The sequence below is a fragment of the Nerophis ophidion genome, linkage group LG23 (assembly GCF_033978795.1).
Source record: "Nerophis ophidion isolate RoL-2023_Sa linkage group LG23, RoL_Noph_v1.0, whole genome shotgun sequence".
Lineage (NCBI taxonomy): Eukaryota > Metazoa > Chordata > Actinopteri > Syngnathiformes > Syngnathidae > Nerophis > Nerophis ophidion.
The window spans coordinates 30,652,344-30,672,142 of record NC_084633.1 but is presented as its reverse complement, the minus strand read 5'-3'; the positions used below and the strand labels follow the sequence as shown (position 1 = coordinate 30,672,142).

The 19,799-nt window shown below is 41.2% G+C and overlaps 1 protein-coding gene across 5 annotated transcripts in view; it reads left to right on the top strand.

Annotated features, from left to right (window-relative positions):
- The window catches only part of cpt1a2b (carnitine palmitoyltransferase 1A2b), a 123,352-nt gene that overhangs the window by 29,584 nt on the left and 73,969 nt on the right, over positions 1-19,799 (top strand). For all 5 annotated transcript variants that reach the window (XM_061884120.1, XM_061884119.1, XM_061884118.1 and 2 more), the window contains exons 3-8: positions 3,288-3,427; positions 8,126-8,303; positions 11,386-11,487; positions 11,569-11,706; positions 11,873-11,950; positions 12,144-12,251. In XM_061884120.1, coding sequence (XP_061740104.1) covers positions 3,288-3,427; positions 8,126-8,303; positions 11,386-11,487; positions 11,569-11,706; positions 11,873-11,950; positions 12,144-12,251 — 744 coding nt within the window. The remainder of the gene's footprint in view (positions 1-3,287; positions 3,428-8,125; positions 8,304-11,385; positions 11,488-11,568; positions 11,707-11,872; positions 11,951-12,143; positions 12,252-19,799) is intronic.

Sequence of the window (19,799 nt, the reverse complement as noted above, 5' to 3'; positions counted from 1 at the left end):
CCGAAAAAACATAATTTATTAATGCATTTTAGGCAACACAAAGTCAGGTGCATGGGCACAAGCATCGTTTAGCTTGATAATCATGGCGGACTAACTACACCGACTTTGCTCGAAGTGAAGGGTGTTGTATTTTTGTTGGCCAAACTGTTGCACTGAACCACTTAAAGGGGTTGGACAAGAACAAAGCTTGTCTATTAAACTTCATCTTCATTAGCCAATCTGCTTTGCCCATGTTTTTTTTACATTACTTGTGTTTTTTTCATATTACAAAGGTATTACTTAAAAAATCATTTATGTGACACAGCATTTTGTTAATGTTTTATTGTGTGTAGTTAATTCCTATATGACATATTTCTGCTCAAACTCATAATGGATCTGTCTCAATACAGAATCTACCTGTACATATTTGACTTGGTGATGTTTGTGTTGATGTTGGTGATGTAATCTACCTGTACACACCTAAAAAAACAAACAAAAAAACTCCCTCTATCAAAATGTATCAGCTTTATAGAGACAAAAAGCTGATAAGTTGATATTATCAAAGAAATTAAAAAAATAAAAATGTATCTTTAGATATTGTGTTAACGTTTATTTATAGCCTTTTTATTAAACATTACAATTGACTTTCCCGGTAAGGTCTATTCAGGTGTACTGGAGAGGAGGCTACGCCGGATAGTCGAACCTCGGATTCAGGAGGAACAGTGTGGTTTTCGTCCTGGTCGTGGAACTGTGGACCAGCTCTATACTCTCAGCAGGGTCCTTAAGGGTGCATGGGAGTTTGCCCAACCAGTCTACATGTGCTTTGTAGACTTGGAGAAGGCTTTCAACCGTGTACCCCGGGAAGTCCTGTGGGAAGTGCTCAAAGAGTATGGGGCAGCGGACTGTCTTATTGTGGTGGTCCGCTCCCTGTACGATCAGTGTCAGAGCTTGGTCCGCATTGCCAGCAGTAAGTCGGACACGTTTCCAGTGAGGGTTGGACTGCGCCAAGGCTGCGCTTTGTCACCAACTCTGTTCATAATTTATATGGACAGAATTTCTAGGCGCAGTCAAGGCGTTGAGGGTATCTGGTTTGGTGGCTGCAGGATTAGGTCTCTGCTATTTGCAGATGATGCGGTCCTGATGGCTTCATCTGGCCAAGATCTTCAACTCTCACTGGATCGGTTCGCAGCCGAGTGTGAAGCGACCGGGATGAGAATCAGCACCTAGGGAGGTGTTTCTGGCACGTCCGACCGGTAGGAGGCCATGGGGAAGACCCAGGACACGTTGGGAAGACTATATCTCCCGGCTGGCCTGGGAACGCCTCGGGATCCCCCGGTAAGAGCTGGAAGAAGTGGCAGGGGAGAGGGAAGTCTGGGCCTCCCTGCTTAGGCTGCTGCCCCCGCGACCCGACCTCAGATGAGCGGAAGAAGATGGATGGATGGATTGATTACAATTGACATGACGGTATTAAGTTTACACCCCAAAACTGCTTTACTTAACAATCAGTAATCATGACTTCAATATTGAGCCCTAGATCTCATACATGAACACTATTTGTATCTATTATCATGTATATATATATATATATATATATATATATATATATATATATATATATCTCGAAAAAATATGAGCCCTCTTCATTTAAGGCAACACTTGCCTTGACCTGGCATGCTCCTGATAATGATACTGTAGAAAATGTAGTTTACAGATGAAACTCAAAATGTTTTTGTGCAAAGGTTCATTTATACCATTTATTGGATTTACAAGGTGAAATTAATATATGACATAGGCTCATAACATTGAACTTAAGATATTTCAAGCCTTCTTTTGATATAATACCGATAATTATGGCTTACAGCTTTTGAAAACATTACATTTAAAAAAAAACTCAGTAAATGTGGGGTTTTCAAAAACTGCAAGCCAAAATCATCAAAATATTAGCAAAAAGGCTTTACATACCTTACATTGCAAGTAATGACACATTAGTTTCACATTTTAAGTTGAATTGCTGACATGAATGAACTTTAGCATTATATTAATTTTTTTTAAGTTTTACCTATTAATAAACCAATAATATTAATTTATGGGTACGGTGCCACATAATTAGCTGCTGGCCGCTTTTCATCCCAAGGGCCTAATTAGATAGTGTCACTCAGAGGGGATCGGTGTTTGTGATCGGATTTAACAGACATAAATCATCAAGGGTCCATCACATAATTCTTCACGAAAATTGTCCGATGCCGATCATCGCACATCCCTTGTCACGAAATGACATAATATTAGGACCGCCTGTATGTTCATACCTTTTAAGATGTATTTTCTTTTCCTTTTCTTTCCGATAGTTAGCATTATAATTGTGCTCACATATTTTGACTGGGCTTGTTTTCATGTATTTTTCTTCTCATTTATTCATAGTTTTGTTTTAATATAATTTTGTTCATGAGGGGGTAGAATGAAGAAGAGCCTCTCACGTCCAAGTGAAGATCCGTGTGTGTGTGTGTGTGTGTGTGTGTGTGTGTGTAACATCTGAGTGTGTCTTTGTCATGCATGTACTGACAGGCAACACAAGTATTTTTACCACTGGTTGTGTAGGCATATGGACAAGCGTTTTCCAAGCAACTACACAACTCATTATTGTCCTGGTGGTCTATCCGTACAAGTAACATTGTAAACGTTCACTAGTATTACAGCAAATTAAATTGAGTTTAAAAAAATGGATGCCTAGTTTCTGTGGAAACTGTCAAAGAGGTTCGCTGTCGTGTAAAACTGCACTTCATCAAACTTATGCATCCTTTTCTCTTATTTTGCCATGAAAGAGCTGGAAAATATTAGAAACAGCAGTATGACACAATGCTGTACTTCACCACTGCATATTAAGGCCCCTGTATTAAACATCAAGTTTTTATTAATCTCTGACCGTTTCTTTTGAAATGAAAATGATTGATTCTCTACTCGAGGTGGGAATCTTTGAGCTCCTCCCAATTCGATTTAGAATATTTGATTATTGATGCATCTTTAATTTATGTATATTAATGCAGTTTTACATTTTTTTTGTTTTATTATGTAAGCGTTATTCACTTGTAACTTTTAAACAGTGCATTTGTAATGAGAAACAATTCAAATGATTTTCATCACATTTATTAAATTAATGTCCATGTCCAAATTGCATTGCATCTAAAAATCAGTTATTTCCCCCACCACTACTCTACTGTCGGGATTGGTGGGTTGGATTTAGGAATGTGGTTCTTGCATTAAACTACAAATAGGAATACACCTCGCTTGTGTTTTTTGCTGTCTGCTTGCAGAACCGGATGATCAAGGGAGTGTACCCAGCCAGCCTTTCATCCTGGCTTTTTGTCGCCATCGCCATCCTGGCCACAATGTATATGCGCTCTGATCCTAGCATGGGGCTCATTGCCAAAATACAGCAACACCTTCCCCTCAGGTACAGTTAGTACACACACAGTTCAAGAACAAACATTCCTGTGTCATTTTTTATTGTTGACCCTAGAAGGTTTTTATTTAATTACAAAGCAATTTTGTTTCCAAGTTTGAAATCCAAAACTAACCATAACATGAAACGGTCCTCATTTGGTTAACTTGACCCAGTTATCTGCTTGTTTTCTTGGGTCACTGTGACACGTTTTGTCATGTTGTCACGTCTTGCAAGTGTGACAAACCAAAGAGCCTAATCTCCAAACATCAAAGTTCCCTGGATGTTTGACTGATGCGTCACAAGTAAACAATGTGGGTGCGCTGCCTGCAAATGAACTATGGCCCACTTCTCAAACAGTCTGTAATTGACTGCCACAGTAGTACTGACTCACTGTTTGCATGACACTTACAATTTTCACATTCCATTTTGACAGCATCCAGTAGAGCAGCGGTTCCACACAATCACTTCGTTTTCATGCACTAAATTAGTCTCATTTCTCAGATAGTTAGTTTTTTGTATATTCACACCTGCGTGTGAAGTCCAAGTGTCCATGCGTCTATTGGTCATACACCATGTTTCTCCAGTACACTGGGGGGCGCTTATTTCATTTTAGCGCAGGTAACCGAATTACTTCTCCGGTTGACATATGAAGTCTCACTAGGATTTGCGGATCCTTTCAACTTGTTTTAGAATCAGAATCAAAAATACTTAAATAATCTCCGAGGGGAAATTATGATTTTCAGCATAATCCCATTCAAGAGCAGATAGACATTACAGGGAGACAGAACAGGATCGCTGACGGGTCTGCCAACTTCCGGCGCCCCTAACAAAAATGGTGAGAAACAGGTAAATGCTGGGGAGAGGGGGTTTGAGAAAAAAATGTTCAGTCTAAGCCTGGAGAGGGGGTCCAGACTGACGCCAAGGGGAAAAAAATTGGTGTATTGGTCATACACCATGTTTCTCCAGTACACTGGGGGGCGCTTATTTCATTTTAGCGCAGGTAACCGAATTACTTCTCCGGTTGACATATGAAGTCTCACTAGGATTTGCGGATCCTTTCAACTTGTTTTAGAATCAGAATCAAAAATACTTAAATAATCTCCGAAGGGAAATTAAGATTTTCAGCATAATCCCATTCAAGAGCAGATAGACATTACAGGGAGACAGAACAGGATCGCTGACGGGTCTGCCAACTTCCGGCGCCCCTAACAAAAATGGTGAGAAACCGGTAAATGCTGGGGAGAGAGGGTTGGGGGGGAGGGGGTTTGAGAAAAAAATGTTCAGTCTAAGCCTGGAGAGAGGGTCCAGACTGAGGCCAAGGGGAAAAAAACCCCTGTGGGGCGGTATAGCTCGGTTGGTAGAGTGGCTGTGCCAGCAACTTGAGGGTTGCAGGTTCGATTCCCGCTTCCACCATCCTAGTCACTGCCGTTGTGTCCTTGGGCAAGACACTTTACCCAAGTGTCACCCACACTGGTTTAAATGTAACTTAGATATTGGGTTTCACTACGTGAAGCGCTTTGAGTCACTATAGAAAAGCGCTATATAAATATACTTCACTTCACTTCACTCATGGCCATAGCACACATAAACGTGTGGAAGACGGAAACATCAAAGAACATGAAGGATATTAAAGACATTAAAAAGGCAGAGCTGATGCAACCAGACATTTCTACATACAGCTACAAAAGTAGAACAACGCCAACAACAACAAAAAACACACTTCTGCTGGGGTAAGGGGAGCATGGCCAGAAACAGAAACAGACCCAACAAAGCAACAAAGGAAGCCGGCTCCTACCTCGGCCGCCCACTAACTCTCGGCCAGTGCCCAGTCCGCATGGATGAGCGAGGATGCGTCTAAGGAGACTGTCCGATGCCTGCTCATTCAGCCAAGAGACTGTAAAGCGAGTCCGTCCCGGCGCTCAGCGCCAGCTCCGCAGCCCTGTCTCTTCATCCGCATCTCCTCCAGTCTCTCCAGACGGGCTCTGGTGTAGCAAAGACCCAGCAGCTGGCGGTTTAGCTCGGTTGGTAGCGTGGCTGTGCCAGCAACTTGAGGGTTGCAGGTTCGATTCCCGCTTCTGCCAACCTAGTCACTGCCGTTGTGTCCTTGGGCAAGACACTTTACCCACCTGCTCCCAGTGCCACCCACACTGGTTTGAATGTAACTTAGATATTGGGTTTCACTATGTAAAGCGCTTTGAGTCACTAGAGAAAAAGCGCTATATAAATATAATTCACTTCACTTCACTTCACTCATGGCCAAAAGGCTCCAGGGAGGCAGATTTCACGTTATTTCGGATGTAATGTTGGCACATATTAGAAATGTTACGTCTCTATTAGCAATGCCGATGTTAAACAGCAGACAGCATCAAGAAATGATCTTGGACTGCGCTACGAACATGACGATATTACCAAGAATGTATCGGGGCTGATGCAGGTCCAATGCAAAGAAAAACCGCCGGAAGAGTATTTTCGAAGGAATTTTCGGACAAAAATTGTGGATACCAAAATTTTTTAATGTCTCCAAGTTCATTGAAAATGCTGTGTGGATTGATGGAAGGAGTTTTAAATCCAAAGGAAAATACCGTTTGTGCCCTCGCTGATATCCAGAGGATGGTTGCTATTTGTTGACTATCTTGCCCGTTGTGCGGAAAGTGAATCAGTTGGCTTGCACAAATGCAGCGTGAATAGGTTTGTGTATGCTTTATTAATTGCTTCTTATATGACTGCTTCATTATCTTTCATCTCATTTGTATTTTGTTCGGGAGTCAGAATTACATTTTACATTTCCTTAACTACCCTCTGAATTTAATCTGTTTAATTTTTTTACACCGTCGATGCACCTCAAAATGAGCTGTTTCTTTAATTAGTAAAGTAAATAAACTGTCTCCTCTTCTTTAATATTGTTGCTACGTTTTGATTGAATGATATCTGCTTCCGGGTTGTTTCCCGCGCGTTGAGACCGGTTGAAAGATCCCCTCCGGCGGTCGAGAGATCCGGTTTCCAATTACGTAATCCATTTGTGTTAGTCTTACTTTTCAAAACCCAAACACCATTGAATTAAGGGGTTTCCATGGGTTATTGGAGGCATATTGAGAGCAAAACTATTTGAGAAATCAGATTAATTTAGTGCATGGAGACGTATTTAACTGATAAGGGGCGCAAGCAGTTTGGGGGGGAACGACGACAAAGAAAAAAAATCAAAATCAAAATCAATGCACTGATAATTGGGAGAGGACCTACAGCAAAACAAAAGTGAGAATGGCTCTGTTAACATTGCACACCAAATATGATTTTTTTCTCCTTAAGTAACACAGATCATATTTTTTTGCCAGTCTAAATGCTCCAAAGTGCTTCAAATCTGATCTTTTTGGATCAGATTTAGGCCACATTAGGAGGTATTCCAAATTCCTATTGGAATCTGATCTTTTCAAATGTGACTTTGGTCTTAACGCAATGCGACCTGAATGCAACCCATATGTGACTTTTTTGTCAGCTTTGGGCGAGCTACATAATGCATGTTCGCGGGGAAAGACAGAACCTGCCAGCATTGTCCACATGTTGAAGTCAGGACTTTGGGAAGGCCATTCTAAAACCTTAATTCTAGCCTGATTTAGCCATACCTTAACCACTTTTGACGTGTGTTTGGGGTTCCTGTTGGAACATGCAACTGCACCCAAGACCCAACCTCCGGGCTGAGGATTTTAAGTTGTCCTGAAGAATTTGTAGGTAATCCTCCTTTTTAATTGTCCCATTTACTCTCTGTAAAGCACCAGTTCCTTTGGCAGCAAAACAGGCCGAGAGCATAATACTACCACCAACATGCTTGACGGTAGGCATGGTGTTCCAGGGATTAAAGGCCTCATCTTTTCTCCTCCAAACATATTGCTGGGTATTGTGGCCAAACAGCTCAATTTTTGTTTCATCTGACATCACATGGACAAAGATAAGACCTTCTGGAGGAAAGTTCTAAGGTCAGATGAAACAAAAATTGGGCTGTTTGGCCACAATACCAAGCAATATGTTTGGAGGAGAAAGGGTGAGACTTTTAATCCCAGGAACATCACTCCTACCGTCAAGCATGGTGGTGGTAGTATTATTCTCTGGGCCTGTTTTGCTGCCAATGGAACTGGTGCTTTACAGAGAGAAACTCAAGACAGCCATGACATTATGTCCTGTACAACTTCTCTCTGGGGAGGGGGGCGGGGCATACTAGGATGACAGGGGATGCAAAACAATAACAGTGCAATACGTTTTCATAACATGGTCACTACTGCCTAGTTTCTCTTCTTATGTTCTTATTTTACTGTTATATTTTTATTCTCATTGTTGCTTTTTACTCTTATTGTAATATTTTTCTATTTTGTTTCCATTATAACCCCATTTTTTACTTTTTACTGTTTAATTGATCTCAACTCCGTACACTGCTGCTGTAATTTTTAATTTTCCTGAAGGAACTCTCCTGAAGGAATCAATAAAGTACTATCCATCTATCCATCTATCTATCTATCTATCTATCTATCTATCTATCTATCTATCTATCTATCTATCTATCTATCTATCTATCTATCTATCTATCTATCTATCTATCTATCTATCTATCTATCTTTCTATCTATTTACAAGTGTATGTAAACTTTTGACCATGACTGTAAATGACAGATGTACTATGTACATTTTCAACCCCATTTTTTTCTTTGTTTCCATCCAGCCTGCACCTGTCTCTCAGCACTCAAGGTCAGACCATGCTGTCTGCGCTGGTCTTTAGCACGCTGCTGTGGCTCTCTCTCATCCTGGCTCTCAGGTTCTGCCTCAAGCTGCTTCTCTCCTACCACCAATGGATATTTGAGCAGCACGGTCGAGCTTCCAACACCACTAAAATCTGGGGGGTAAGCCACGTTCTCACTCGAGATTATTTCCTCCAATCTCGAACCTACATTTTTAGCATTTTAAAATGTCAAAACAATTTCCGTTTTGTAGTACATGAGAGACGTTACAATTCAAATCTTACTTGAGGAACCTCACACTTCTGGGATGATTTAATGATGAAGGAAGTGTTGAGGATAATAGAGGTTGAGTTGCTTCAGATAAAAAATGATTTGATATTAATAAGTTATCATAAAATGATAAGAAAACAAAATGTACGATGTTTAGTAGTGTAAGGACAAATTCTAAAGCAAAATTCAGTTCAAATCAGGTGTAAATTGATAGAGTATATGACACTAAGTTCTTGGGAATAATAATTAATCATAAATTATGTTGGAAACCGCAGATTGAATATATAAAGGGAAAAATATCCCAATCCATTGCTATTCTTTATAAAGTAAGACACATGCTGAATAAGAAATGTCTGCATATGTTATATTATTCTTTTATTTTTCAATATCTAACATTGTGTTGAAGTTTGGGGAAATGTCTATAAAACAAACATAGACCCAAATATTAAACTACAAAAACGGGTCATTAGAAATAATACACAAAGCGTGCTACTATGAACCTACCAGTCCGTTATTCATAAGTTCTAATGTGTTAACATTTTCAGATATTGTGTTTTTAAAAAAAATAGAAATTATGTTTCGAGTAAAGAACAACAGTCTTCCGGCTTGTATTCTTAGGTTATTTAAATTAAGAGGGGAAAAAATAAATTATGGGGGGTATTGATTTTTTAAATAGGTAATGTAAGAAAGAATATAAAATACAAATGTGTTTCAGTTTTAGGAGTTAAATGGTGGAACAACCTCAGTGATGAGTTGAAGACATGTAGTTCTTTAAGGTTTAAGAAAGCCTTGAAAGGTGGAACAATTGGAAAATGATCTTTTTTTTTTTTTTTACGTTGACGTTCCAGGCAATCTAATATTTAGTGAATGTATAGGATTGGCAAATACAAGCCTTGGCTTCAGCTTATTCCTTTTTCGGTCATTCTTTTTGTACTAGTGTGTGTTTGTGTATGATTGTTTGTATGTATAATCTGTGCTGTTAAATTGATCACACAAAATGGTTGATTATATGACCGAAATAAACAAATTTCCATGCATCCATCCATTTTCTACTGCTTGTCCCTTTTGGGGCAGCGGGGGGTTTTTGGAGCCTATCTCAGCTGCATTCGGGCGGAAGGCGGGCTACACCCTGGACAAGTCGCAAGACCAACACAGATAGACAGACAACATTCACACTCACATTCACACACTAGGGACCATTTAGTGTTGCCAATCAACCTATCCCCAGGTGCATGTTTTTGTCAATTACTGTATTGGTAGATCAACCTCCTTTCATTTCATATATTTTGATGATACAACATTGAAGAAGGCGGCACAGTGTAACAGGGGTTAGTGCGTGTGCCTCACTATACGAAGGTCCTAGGTTCGATCCCTGGTCTTTCTGTGTGGAGTTTGCATGTTCTCTCTGTGACTGCGTGGGTTCCCTCTGGGTACTCCGGCTACTTCCCACCTTCAAATACATGCACCTGGGGATCGGTTGATTGGGAACACTAAATTGGCCCTAGTGTGTGAATGTGAGTGTGAATGTAGTCTGTCTATCTGTGTTGGCCCTGCGATGAGGTGGCGACTAGTCCAGGGTGTACCTTCCGCCCGAATGCAGCTGAGATAGGCTCCGGGCCCCGTGACCCCGAGAGGGACAAGTGTTAGAAAATTGATAGATGAATGGAACATTGAAGAAGTGACACTTTCTTACAGTGTAATGAGGGAAAATGGCAAACAAAACCCAATTTGGACAATTTCACTTAGAAGTGTATTCACTTTAGTTTTGTATTGTTTTTATTAGTTGTTAAATGTTCACTGTTATACAAGCTATACACTGACAACTTTACATTGTATCAAAGTGTCATTTTGTCAGTGTTCTCCCATTGTAAGCTAAAGTTGTCTGTCGCGACATTGCACTTCAAATTTTCATCAAGTTGGTGTTTTTTGTTTGTTTTTTCAAAATATGCTAACCAAAAACATATTTTTAGCTGTTTTGCGTTTAACTATGACTTTTATTAGTCAAAAAAATAGCATTGTTAGAAAAGATGGTTTTGCATAAAAGCTAATAACAAAACCTTCAAAATGATGCCGCAGTTTGTGTAACACTTTATTGCAGTGTAAGCTCTTCAATGATCATGTACATTTTCACCAGGCCAAACAAGTGATACAATGTGTAATTGGAAGAAATTAACACAACCGCAAGGGTACCCTTTGTCACAGCATTCTCTTACATTTTTCTCTGTGCGCCCTTGTGGGTAAAAAGTTGGGCCGCCCTTTGGTTAATGCAGTGGTTCTCAATCTTTTTTCAGTGAAGTACCCCCTGTGAACATTTTTTTAATTCAAGTACCACCTAATCAGAGCAAAGCATTTTTGGTTGAAAAAAAGAGATAAAGAAATAAAATACAGCACTATGTCATCAATTGCTGATTTATGAAATTGTATAACAGTTCAAAATATTGCTCATTTGTAGTGGTCTTTCTTGAACTATTTGGAAAAAAAGATATAAAAATAACTAAAAACTTGTTGAAAAATAAACAAGTGTTTCAATTATAAATAAAGATTTCTACACATAGAAGTAATCATCAACTTAAAGTGCCCTCTTTGGGGATTGTAATAGAGATCCATCTGGATTCATGAACTTAATTGTAAACATTTCTTCACAAAAAAAGAAATCTTTAACATCAATATTTATGGAACACGTCCACAAAAAAATCTAGCTGTCAACACTGAATATTGCATTGTTGCTTTTCTTTTCACAGTTTATGAACTTACATTCATATTTTGTTGGAGAAATATTCAATAAATATATTTATAAAAGATTTGTGAATTGTTGCTATTTTTAGAATATTTAAAAAAAATCTCACATACCCCTTGGCATATCTTCAAGTACCGCGAGGGGTCCGCGTACTGCCATTTGAGAACCACTGTGTTAATGTATACAGTTTGAGTTCACTACACACATTACAAATCTTTCTCTTGCTCTTTCTCTCAGACTCTCCTGGGGCTCTTATCAAGCAGGAAGCCTCTACTGTACAGCTACCAAACCTCTCTACCTCACCTGCCTGTTCCTGCCATAAAGGACACCCTGAGCAGGGTGTGTGTACATACACTTACACGTCATGCTCAATGTGTCTGTATGTTTAAAGACAAACTTGTAATATGCTGTTTGTTTCAGTACATGGAGTCCGTGCGCCCTCTATTGGCTGATGCAGATTTTAAACGGATGACAAAGTTAGCCTCCGAGTTTGAGCGCAACCTGGGAAACCGCCTCCAGCGCTACTTGAAACTTAAAGCTCTATGGGCTACTAACTATGTAAGTGAGCAGCTGACCATGCATTGAAATTTGTTACGCCTAACACATTAAATACCATTATTTACACCAAAAATATTTAAAATGTTCATTTTCCTATTGATTATTTGTTGCCAATAATAGCAAGACAATATATACCCCAGATTAAACTTGACTGTTTATCTTACAGGTGAGTGACTGGTGGGAGGAGTACATTTACCTGCGGAGCCGAGGGCCCATAATGGTCAACAGCAACTACTATGGCATGGTAACCTGCTGCATTTTGTACCATACCAAAACACTACACCAGGGGGTGCAATTTCTTTGCTAATGTCCTTACACCATTGATAACATCAGAATCATGATCTTTTTCTTGTAGATTGTTCTTGTGTACTTTGGGAAAAACCTCCAATTTCACTTAAAGTCAAATGTGTAATCAATCTTGTTTCTGTACTTTTCAGGACTTCCTGTATGTGACCCCGACTTCCGTGCAAGCTGCCAGGGCAGGCAACACAATCAGTGCTATGTTGCTGTACCGCAGGAAGGTCAACAGGGAGGAGCTCAAACCGGTGTGAAAGATGTTTATTTTACAGTCCCTATTTTGGATCCGTTTTTCCTATTGTTTAGATTGAGATATTTGCTCTTCTGAAACACTAGTTGTAGCTAAGAGCATTATAGAGCAGTGATGGTGGTCCAAAACACTTATTTTGATGGCCGTCTTTATATAAATATACACAGTACAATTACAAATATTAACACGACCAGCATCAAAGCATTGGCCAAGTATGTTTAGGACCACACTGGAAAAAGAACAAAGAGTGAGAACAAAAAAGTTGTTTTCTTTGTGTTATTACATTGTATTCATAAAGCGTATTTCACAGATAATAATCACAAAGTGGTGTACAAAACAAAAGTGAATTGAAACAACAATTAAGTAAAAACAATTCACTTAATTGGGGCAACACCACGGATAGGATTTTTTTTAAATGAATAAGAAAGTTAAAAAGTCAATTAACTGAAAGCTTTTCCAAAAAGCAAAGTCTTGAAATTTGTTTTTGAAGAGGCAACACAGTCACGCACACAAAGGCACTGGTCCGAGTCTTTCAAAAGTCTGGGGGCTACAGCCTGGAATTAGTTTTTGGGAACTTTCGGAGACCCTGGGCTGAAGACCAGAGGGTGCGCCCAAAATTGTAAGGGCACAACAAATCAGCGATATACTGAGAGGCAGCATCATGCATCGCTTGAAAAATCAGGACTAAAATCTTCAACTCAGTGTGAAATTTGACCGAAAGCCAATGAAGACTTGATAGAATAGGAGTAATGTGGGCTGTTCTGGGTGCACCGGTCCAAAGTCTTATGTATGTCTATTCGAAACAAGATGAATGCGTGAATGATCATTTCGAGATTCGATTTTGACATCAAATTTCTGACTTAAGAGATATTTCTTAGTTGTTAAACAGTTTTTGGTCAGTTGACAACAGTGACCCTCCCAAGACATTGACTGATCAGACAAAACCCCAAGGTTTCTGTGGCTGGTTGTAACCGATGCACCCAGACCACCAAGGATGTACTTGATTAGGGGAACCTTTTTATCTTCAGCAATGATCAGAGTTTCCATTTTGTTGCAATTCATCAGAAGTTAATTAGAAGTTTTTGAAACAGCATACACATTCCAAGAGTTCAGATAAAAAGTGAAACTGAATCATTGAAGAAGCAATACAAATGAACAGTATCTGCATCAAAATGATAAACATTTTAAAAACCACAGATCAACCGACCGAGAGGCACCAGATACTGTACAACAAAAACAAGCAGGCCATAGAACAGTGCCCTAGGCAACTCCACATGGCATGTTGGAAGCATTGGATAATACATCATTAAACGCAACATTAGACATTTTTCCATTTATATAAGAAGTAAACCACTGGGGAACAGCACCAGCAAAGCCCATCTAAGACTTGAGTAGCCTAATCAAATGTACCGTGATCCACAGTATCAAAAGCAGATGTTAAATCGAGTAAAACAAAAACTGTTTACCAACCAGAGTCAGTGGCCATCATTAAGTCATTGAAAACTTTCAAAAGAGCAGTTTCGATAGAGGGGATTAACCTAAAGCCAGATTGATATTTACCGGTATCATAATATTCAAGCTGTTCCAAACAAGATGGTAGCTGCCAGGGGCGTCACTAGCTTTTATGGACAGGGGGGCTTAGCCCCCAAGAAATGCACAGGATGCGAGCGAATGTAGCGCACGAGCACAAAACTTCACAAACGGCTAACAAATATATATATAATATATCCATCCATCCATCTTCTTCCGCTTATCCGAGGTCGGGTCACGGGGGCAGCAGCCTAAGCAGGGAAGCCCAGACTTCCCCCTCCCCAGCCACTTCGTCTAGCTCTTCCCGGGGGATCCCGAGGCGTTCCCAGGGCAGCCGGCAGACGGGAGACACATTGGGAGTCTTCCCAATGTGTCCTGGGTCTTCCCCGTGGCCTCCTACCGGCATCCTGACCAGATGCCCAAACAACCTCATCTGGCTCCTCTCGATGTGGAGGAGCCGCGGCTTTACTTTGAGTTCCTCCCGGATGGCAGAGCTTCTCACCCTATCTCTAAGGGAGAGCCCCGCCACCCGGCGGAGGAAACTCTTTCGGCCGCTTGTACCCGTGATCTTATCCTTCGGTCATGACCCAAAGCTCATGACCATAGGTGAGGATGGGAACGTAGATCGACCGGTAAATTGAGAGCTTTGCCTTCCGGCTCAGCTCCTTCTTCACCACAACAGATCGGTACAACGTCCGCATTACTGAAGACGCCGCACCGATCCGCCTGTCGATCTCACGATCCACTCTTCCCCCACTCGTGAACAAGACTCCTAGGTACTTGAACTCCTCCACCTGGGGCAGGGTCTCCTCCCCAACCCGGGGATGGCACTCCACCCTTTTCCGGGAGAGAACCATGGACTCGGACTTGGAGGTGCTTATTCTCATTCCGGTCGCTTCACACTCGGCTTCGAACCGATCCAGTGAGAGCTGAAGATCCCGGCCAGATATAGCCATCAGGACCACATCATCTGCAAAAAACAGAGACCTAATCCCACGGCCACCAAACCGGAACCCCTCAACGCCTAGACTGCACCTAGAAATTCTGTCCATAAAAGTTATGAACAGAATCGGTGACAAAGGGCAGCCTTGGCGGTGTCCAACCCTCACTGGAAACGTGTCCGACTTACTGCCGGCAATGCGGACCAAGCTCTGACACTGATCGTACAGGGAGTGGACCACCACAATAAGACAGTCAGATACCCCATACTCTCTGAGCACTCCCCACAGGACTTCCCGAGGGACACGGTCGAATGCCTTCTCCAAGTCCACAAAGCACATGTAGACTGGTTGGGCAAACTCCCATGCACCCTCAAGAACCCTGCCGAGAGTATAGAGCTGGTCTTAAAGAGAGGGACCACCACCCCGGTCTGCCAATCCAGAGGTACCGCCCCCGATGTCCACGCGATGCTGCCGAGTCTTGTCAATAATATATATATATATATATATATATATAAAGACTTAAAGGTATACTAGAGGATATATACTAGAGGAATAATGTATATACCAACAATGGTAATAGACAAAATACCAACAATGGTAATAGAGAACCTACCAATAATGGTAATAGACAACTTGGCAATAATGGTAAGGAAACATTGAGCACATGATTACACTTTGAGTACAACAGCAAGTCAAATTAAATGAAAGACCCTCATCTCTATCTTTGAACCAGACCCAATGTTTGTATAATAGTTTGGCATTGCTTGTGATGTAAGTCCAGTTTGTTCCATAGTTTTACTCCGCATACAGACACACAAAAACATAGTTGTACTCCGCATACAGACACACAAAAACATAGTTGTACTCCGCATACAGACACACAAAAACATAGTTGTACTCCACATATAGACACACAAAAACATAGTTGTACTCCGCATACAGACACACAAAAATGTTTACTAGTGGTTTGAGCTCTCGGCAATGAGAAATATCCAAAACCTCTCAAGTTATGAGCCTACACTCGTCTTATAAAAATACGTTGTAGATTAGGCGGCAAAACATTTTTTTTAAATGCTTTATATAAGATTATTAATGTACTATATTTACCAAGGTCGTCAAATTTGAGCAACTTTGATTGCATAAACAGATTATGAGTATGTTCTAAATAACCAACGTTGTGAATGAGCCGCACTGCTTTTTTCTGTAATATGATCAGAGGATGAATTGTGTTGTGATAAGTATTCCCCTAAACTTCCACAGTATGTAAGGTATGGCAGTACCAAGGTGCAGTATAGAGTACGGAGTGCATTTTCATTGAGGTATAGTTTTGCTTTGTTTATAGTTGAGAGGCTTTTGGAGACTTTAGTTTGAATGTGTCTGACATGAGGTTTCCATGATAGTTTACTATCAATTATTACTCCCAAAAATATATTCTCATTTACAATTTCAATTTGGGTACTGTTGCATTTGACCAGGCGTTCCCCTGCTGGGAATCTAAACTGCCGGTCTGTTCCCAAGTTCTTTTGATGACACATAAGCTGATTCTCAATGAATCCCAGACAATGAATAGGATATATGATACTTTAATCCAAAGTTTTGGATGAGACCAATCTAGATGCAACAGTCCAACGCATTGTCCAAATTGATCTAACTCTACTACCGAAGTTTCGCCTTTTTTCTCACTCTCACCGGCCCCAACCCTCCGGGCCGAATACACATGTCTTATTGTTCTCCTTAGCTGTCTGAGGATGAGATAAGAGAGAATTGCTACTCCTCACATTCCTAAAGCCAAGGCTAACTTGCAGTGTGCCATGGACCTGAGATTATAAAATAGAAAGAGTACAAATGGAAAACACTGGCTATTTAAAATATGACTATAGAAAGAAATAACTCTACATATGAATATATATATAGATATCTATCTCCGTCAATCCCCTTTCAGATCTTCTACAAAAGATCTCTAACACAAATACAAAGCTTCTAAAGCACGCCCCACCTTAAAGTTTTAGCAAGCTTGCACTAAAAAGCCTAGTTACATGTGAGACGGATGGAGGGAGTCCACGTCAAAGTCGTCAGGGTCAGCGAGGGAAACTAGCAATTCTCGAAAGTCACCACTTTGCTCGACCCCCCTCAGAGACAAAGCAATGGATGGCCTGAGGGAGGTCGGGGCAAATTCTTCCTCAACATCGTCACGAGTCAGGTTGGTCAGTATCAACAGATTATAAAAACCATAGTTAATCCATTCTACATTTTTAGTAACAGTCACAGGGAAAATAGCACCAATGTTAGGAAGGTTCTTGAAACCTGCACAGGATTCACACCACAATTTATGTTGTGAAGGGATCCCCCTAAGTTGCCCTATCGCATCAAAGTAAACACCATCAGGGTTTCTCATCAAATCAAAGGAGCCCGTTACACTCCTCCTAGATAGAACATGGCGTCGTCGGCGGGAAGTTAAAGAGGCCGCTGAAAGAAGAGTCCAAGGGGTGTTAATTTAATACCCACTTGGGTGAGTGGGGTCACCAGTCTAACCGTAGCACAAAGCCCAGCGGCTGATGTCGGGATTCTAATGTACAATCTGTGTTCACTACAATACCAGAATAAGTCAGCCGGTGCCCAGGGGCCTATTTTGGAGCCATCTATCAGTGTGGTGCACCAGGAAAGGTCAATGTCACCCAATTTGTTGGGGGACAAAGAGGGTCCTGTGAATTGAAAACACGTGTAATTCATCTTTTGGGCCACAAAAGGAAGAAGTCGGGTGAAATTATCAACAGGAGGGTACACACTAGCCAACAAATCGCACCCTGGCAGCGTGGGTTCAGAAAACAAGGAGATAAGACTGTTTGAGCCATTTGTGTCAGTCAACTTAAAAGGGGCGGGGTAAGTGTGGGGAAAAGGACGTCTAGCGGAACAAGCAACACAGTCACCCATATTTTAGCGCCCTCTCGAGGACATTAATTTTGATAATCCCTTTAGATTCTGTACCAGTCTGGTCAACCCCTAACACAACATAAAACGGACTGGGCCAATTGGGCATGACACCCACGTTGGCATTTGTAAGGGCGATGGGGTTCTGAGAACGATCAAAATTCCTCAATGAAGGTCATCCCTTCCTGAGTAGTTTTGATGTAAGAATATGGGCCAGTGGGATTCCAATGCCCTGTGTAGTGGGCTACCTGCTTCCACCAGGGGCACCACACCCTAGAGTATGTATTCTGCTTCCGACACCAATAGCTCACGGTTGCGTCGTATCAAAAATAGAAGTTACTACCACGGTAGTAGCTACTATGTCCCTCGCAATCAATCACACTGCACAGGTCAGAAAAGTAAGTCTTGCTGTCCCCATTGATCCAGTCTATTTCAAGTCCGCCATATGTTCTAAGACACTTGTCAGTCACTGTCGTCAGGAAGGAAGGACTGAGGCACAAGGACATTAGAACAAACCTAAATACCAGTCTGTCAGGGAATACTGCTGGGTGTAACATCCTGCCTTTCGTCTATCAAAATCAGAGTAATTTAGGTAATTAAATGGGGATAAACCTCAAACTTTTCACTTATTGTAGCGACACCTATAGTTATGCTGAAAACAAGTAAGAGAAGTTGTATAACATTGAGTACATAGGTTGATCTCAAGTAAGAATATTTGATAGCTTCGGATATATGAACAGCAGTTGAGCAGGTCTGGTAGATCTACACGAGGGTAGACGGCAGCTCAACGTGGGGAGATTTCTCTCGGCGTCGTCTTCTGGGCTGTGAGGCTATGTGTGTGTAAGTTCTGCCAGGGGGTCGAGTGGGGCCAGTGATGTGGCGATGTCGGCAGTGGCATCTGCCGGTCGAAGGGCGTGAGACGTCCGTTCCACAACCTCGAAGGAACCGGTCCACCTGGGCTCCGTCCACTTGTGCCTGATGATCTTGATTTTGACCCACTCTCAGTGGGCGGAAGGGAATTTAGAGTGGCGGGCTGTCATCCTCGAATCTGCACAGAGGAACTGGCACATAATTCTGAATTTGCTCAATTTACCATTTTGGTTTGACGCTGATTCCTCCTTCCAGGGGGCGGCTGGACCTGGGAAGGGCTGATCTGTGTGCAGTTCATAGGGTGAAAAAACAGTTTTGTACATGGACATTCGAGTGGTCATTAAAGCCAATGGTAACGCGTCAACCCACTTCAATTTAGTCTGTGCACAGATTTTAGCCAATTTGTTTTAATTTTTGTTCATTCTCTCGACCTTACCTAAAAAGAGGATGGTACACTGAACCAATCCTGTGTTCTAGTCCGATAGCCTTTTCGACCAAGGCTAGTTGAGCATTTTTAAAATGGGTGCCGTTATCTGACCTCCGATAAGCGGAGGAAGACAACCAAATGGATGGATCATTCAATCATATGATTTCTGAACTATGTTTTATAAGAACAACTATAAAACACAAATGTATTTCAGTTGTAGGAGTTAACAACCAACCATACTAACAAACAAATGCAGCGAACCATCAACAGCATACGCTGACACACGAACACCATTTACGAATACCTTCATTTGTCACATTCTCTTCACCTTCCCTTCAAACCTCTCCTGCTCTCTTTTTCTCTACGTTTCACTTTTCCATAATACTTCGAGTTACTCACCTTAATTTACCAAACGTTTGAGTTCACTATTTTATGAGTGTTGTAAACTCCCTCTTAACCCTTTCAAGGAACGTTCCCTTTTTGTTTTCTTTTTTAAACTTTACTTGTAAATTTTATTGTCGACAACAGTACATTCAATTGATCATTAAACAGTAACGATTGATCACATTTTCCCCCGCCGCCATCACATTCCTGTCTGTCACACTCCTTGGCCATTGTGTCTTTTTTCCTTAATTTTAGCAACGCTTCCGTGTCGCCCGGATCTCGCAACCGTTTCCTTAATTTTAGCACACACTTCTGTGTCGCCCGGATCTCGCAACCGTTTCCTTAATTTTAGCGCACACTTCCATGTCGCCCGGATCTTACAACCGTTTCTTAAATTTTAGCGCACACTTCCGTGTCGCACGGCTCTCGCAACCGTTACTCTTAGGGGAGACCAATTCTCCAGGGT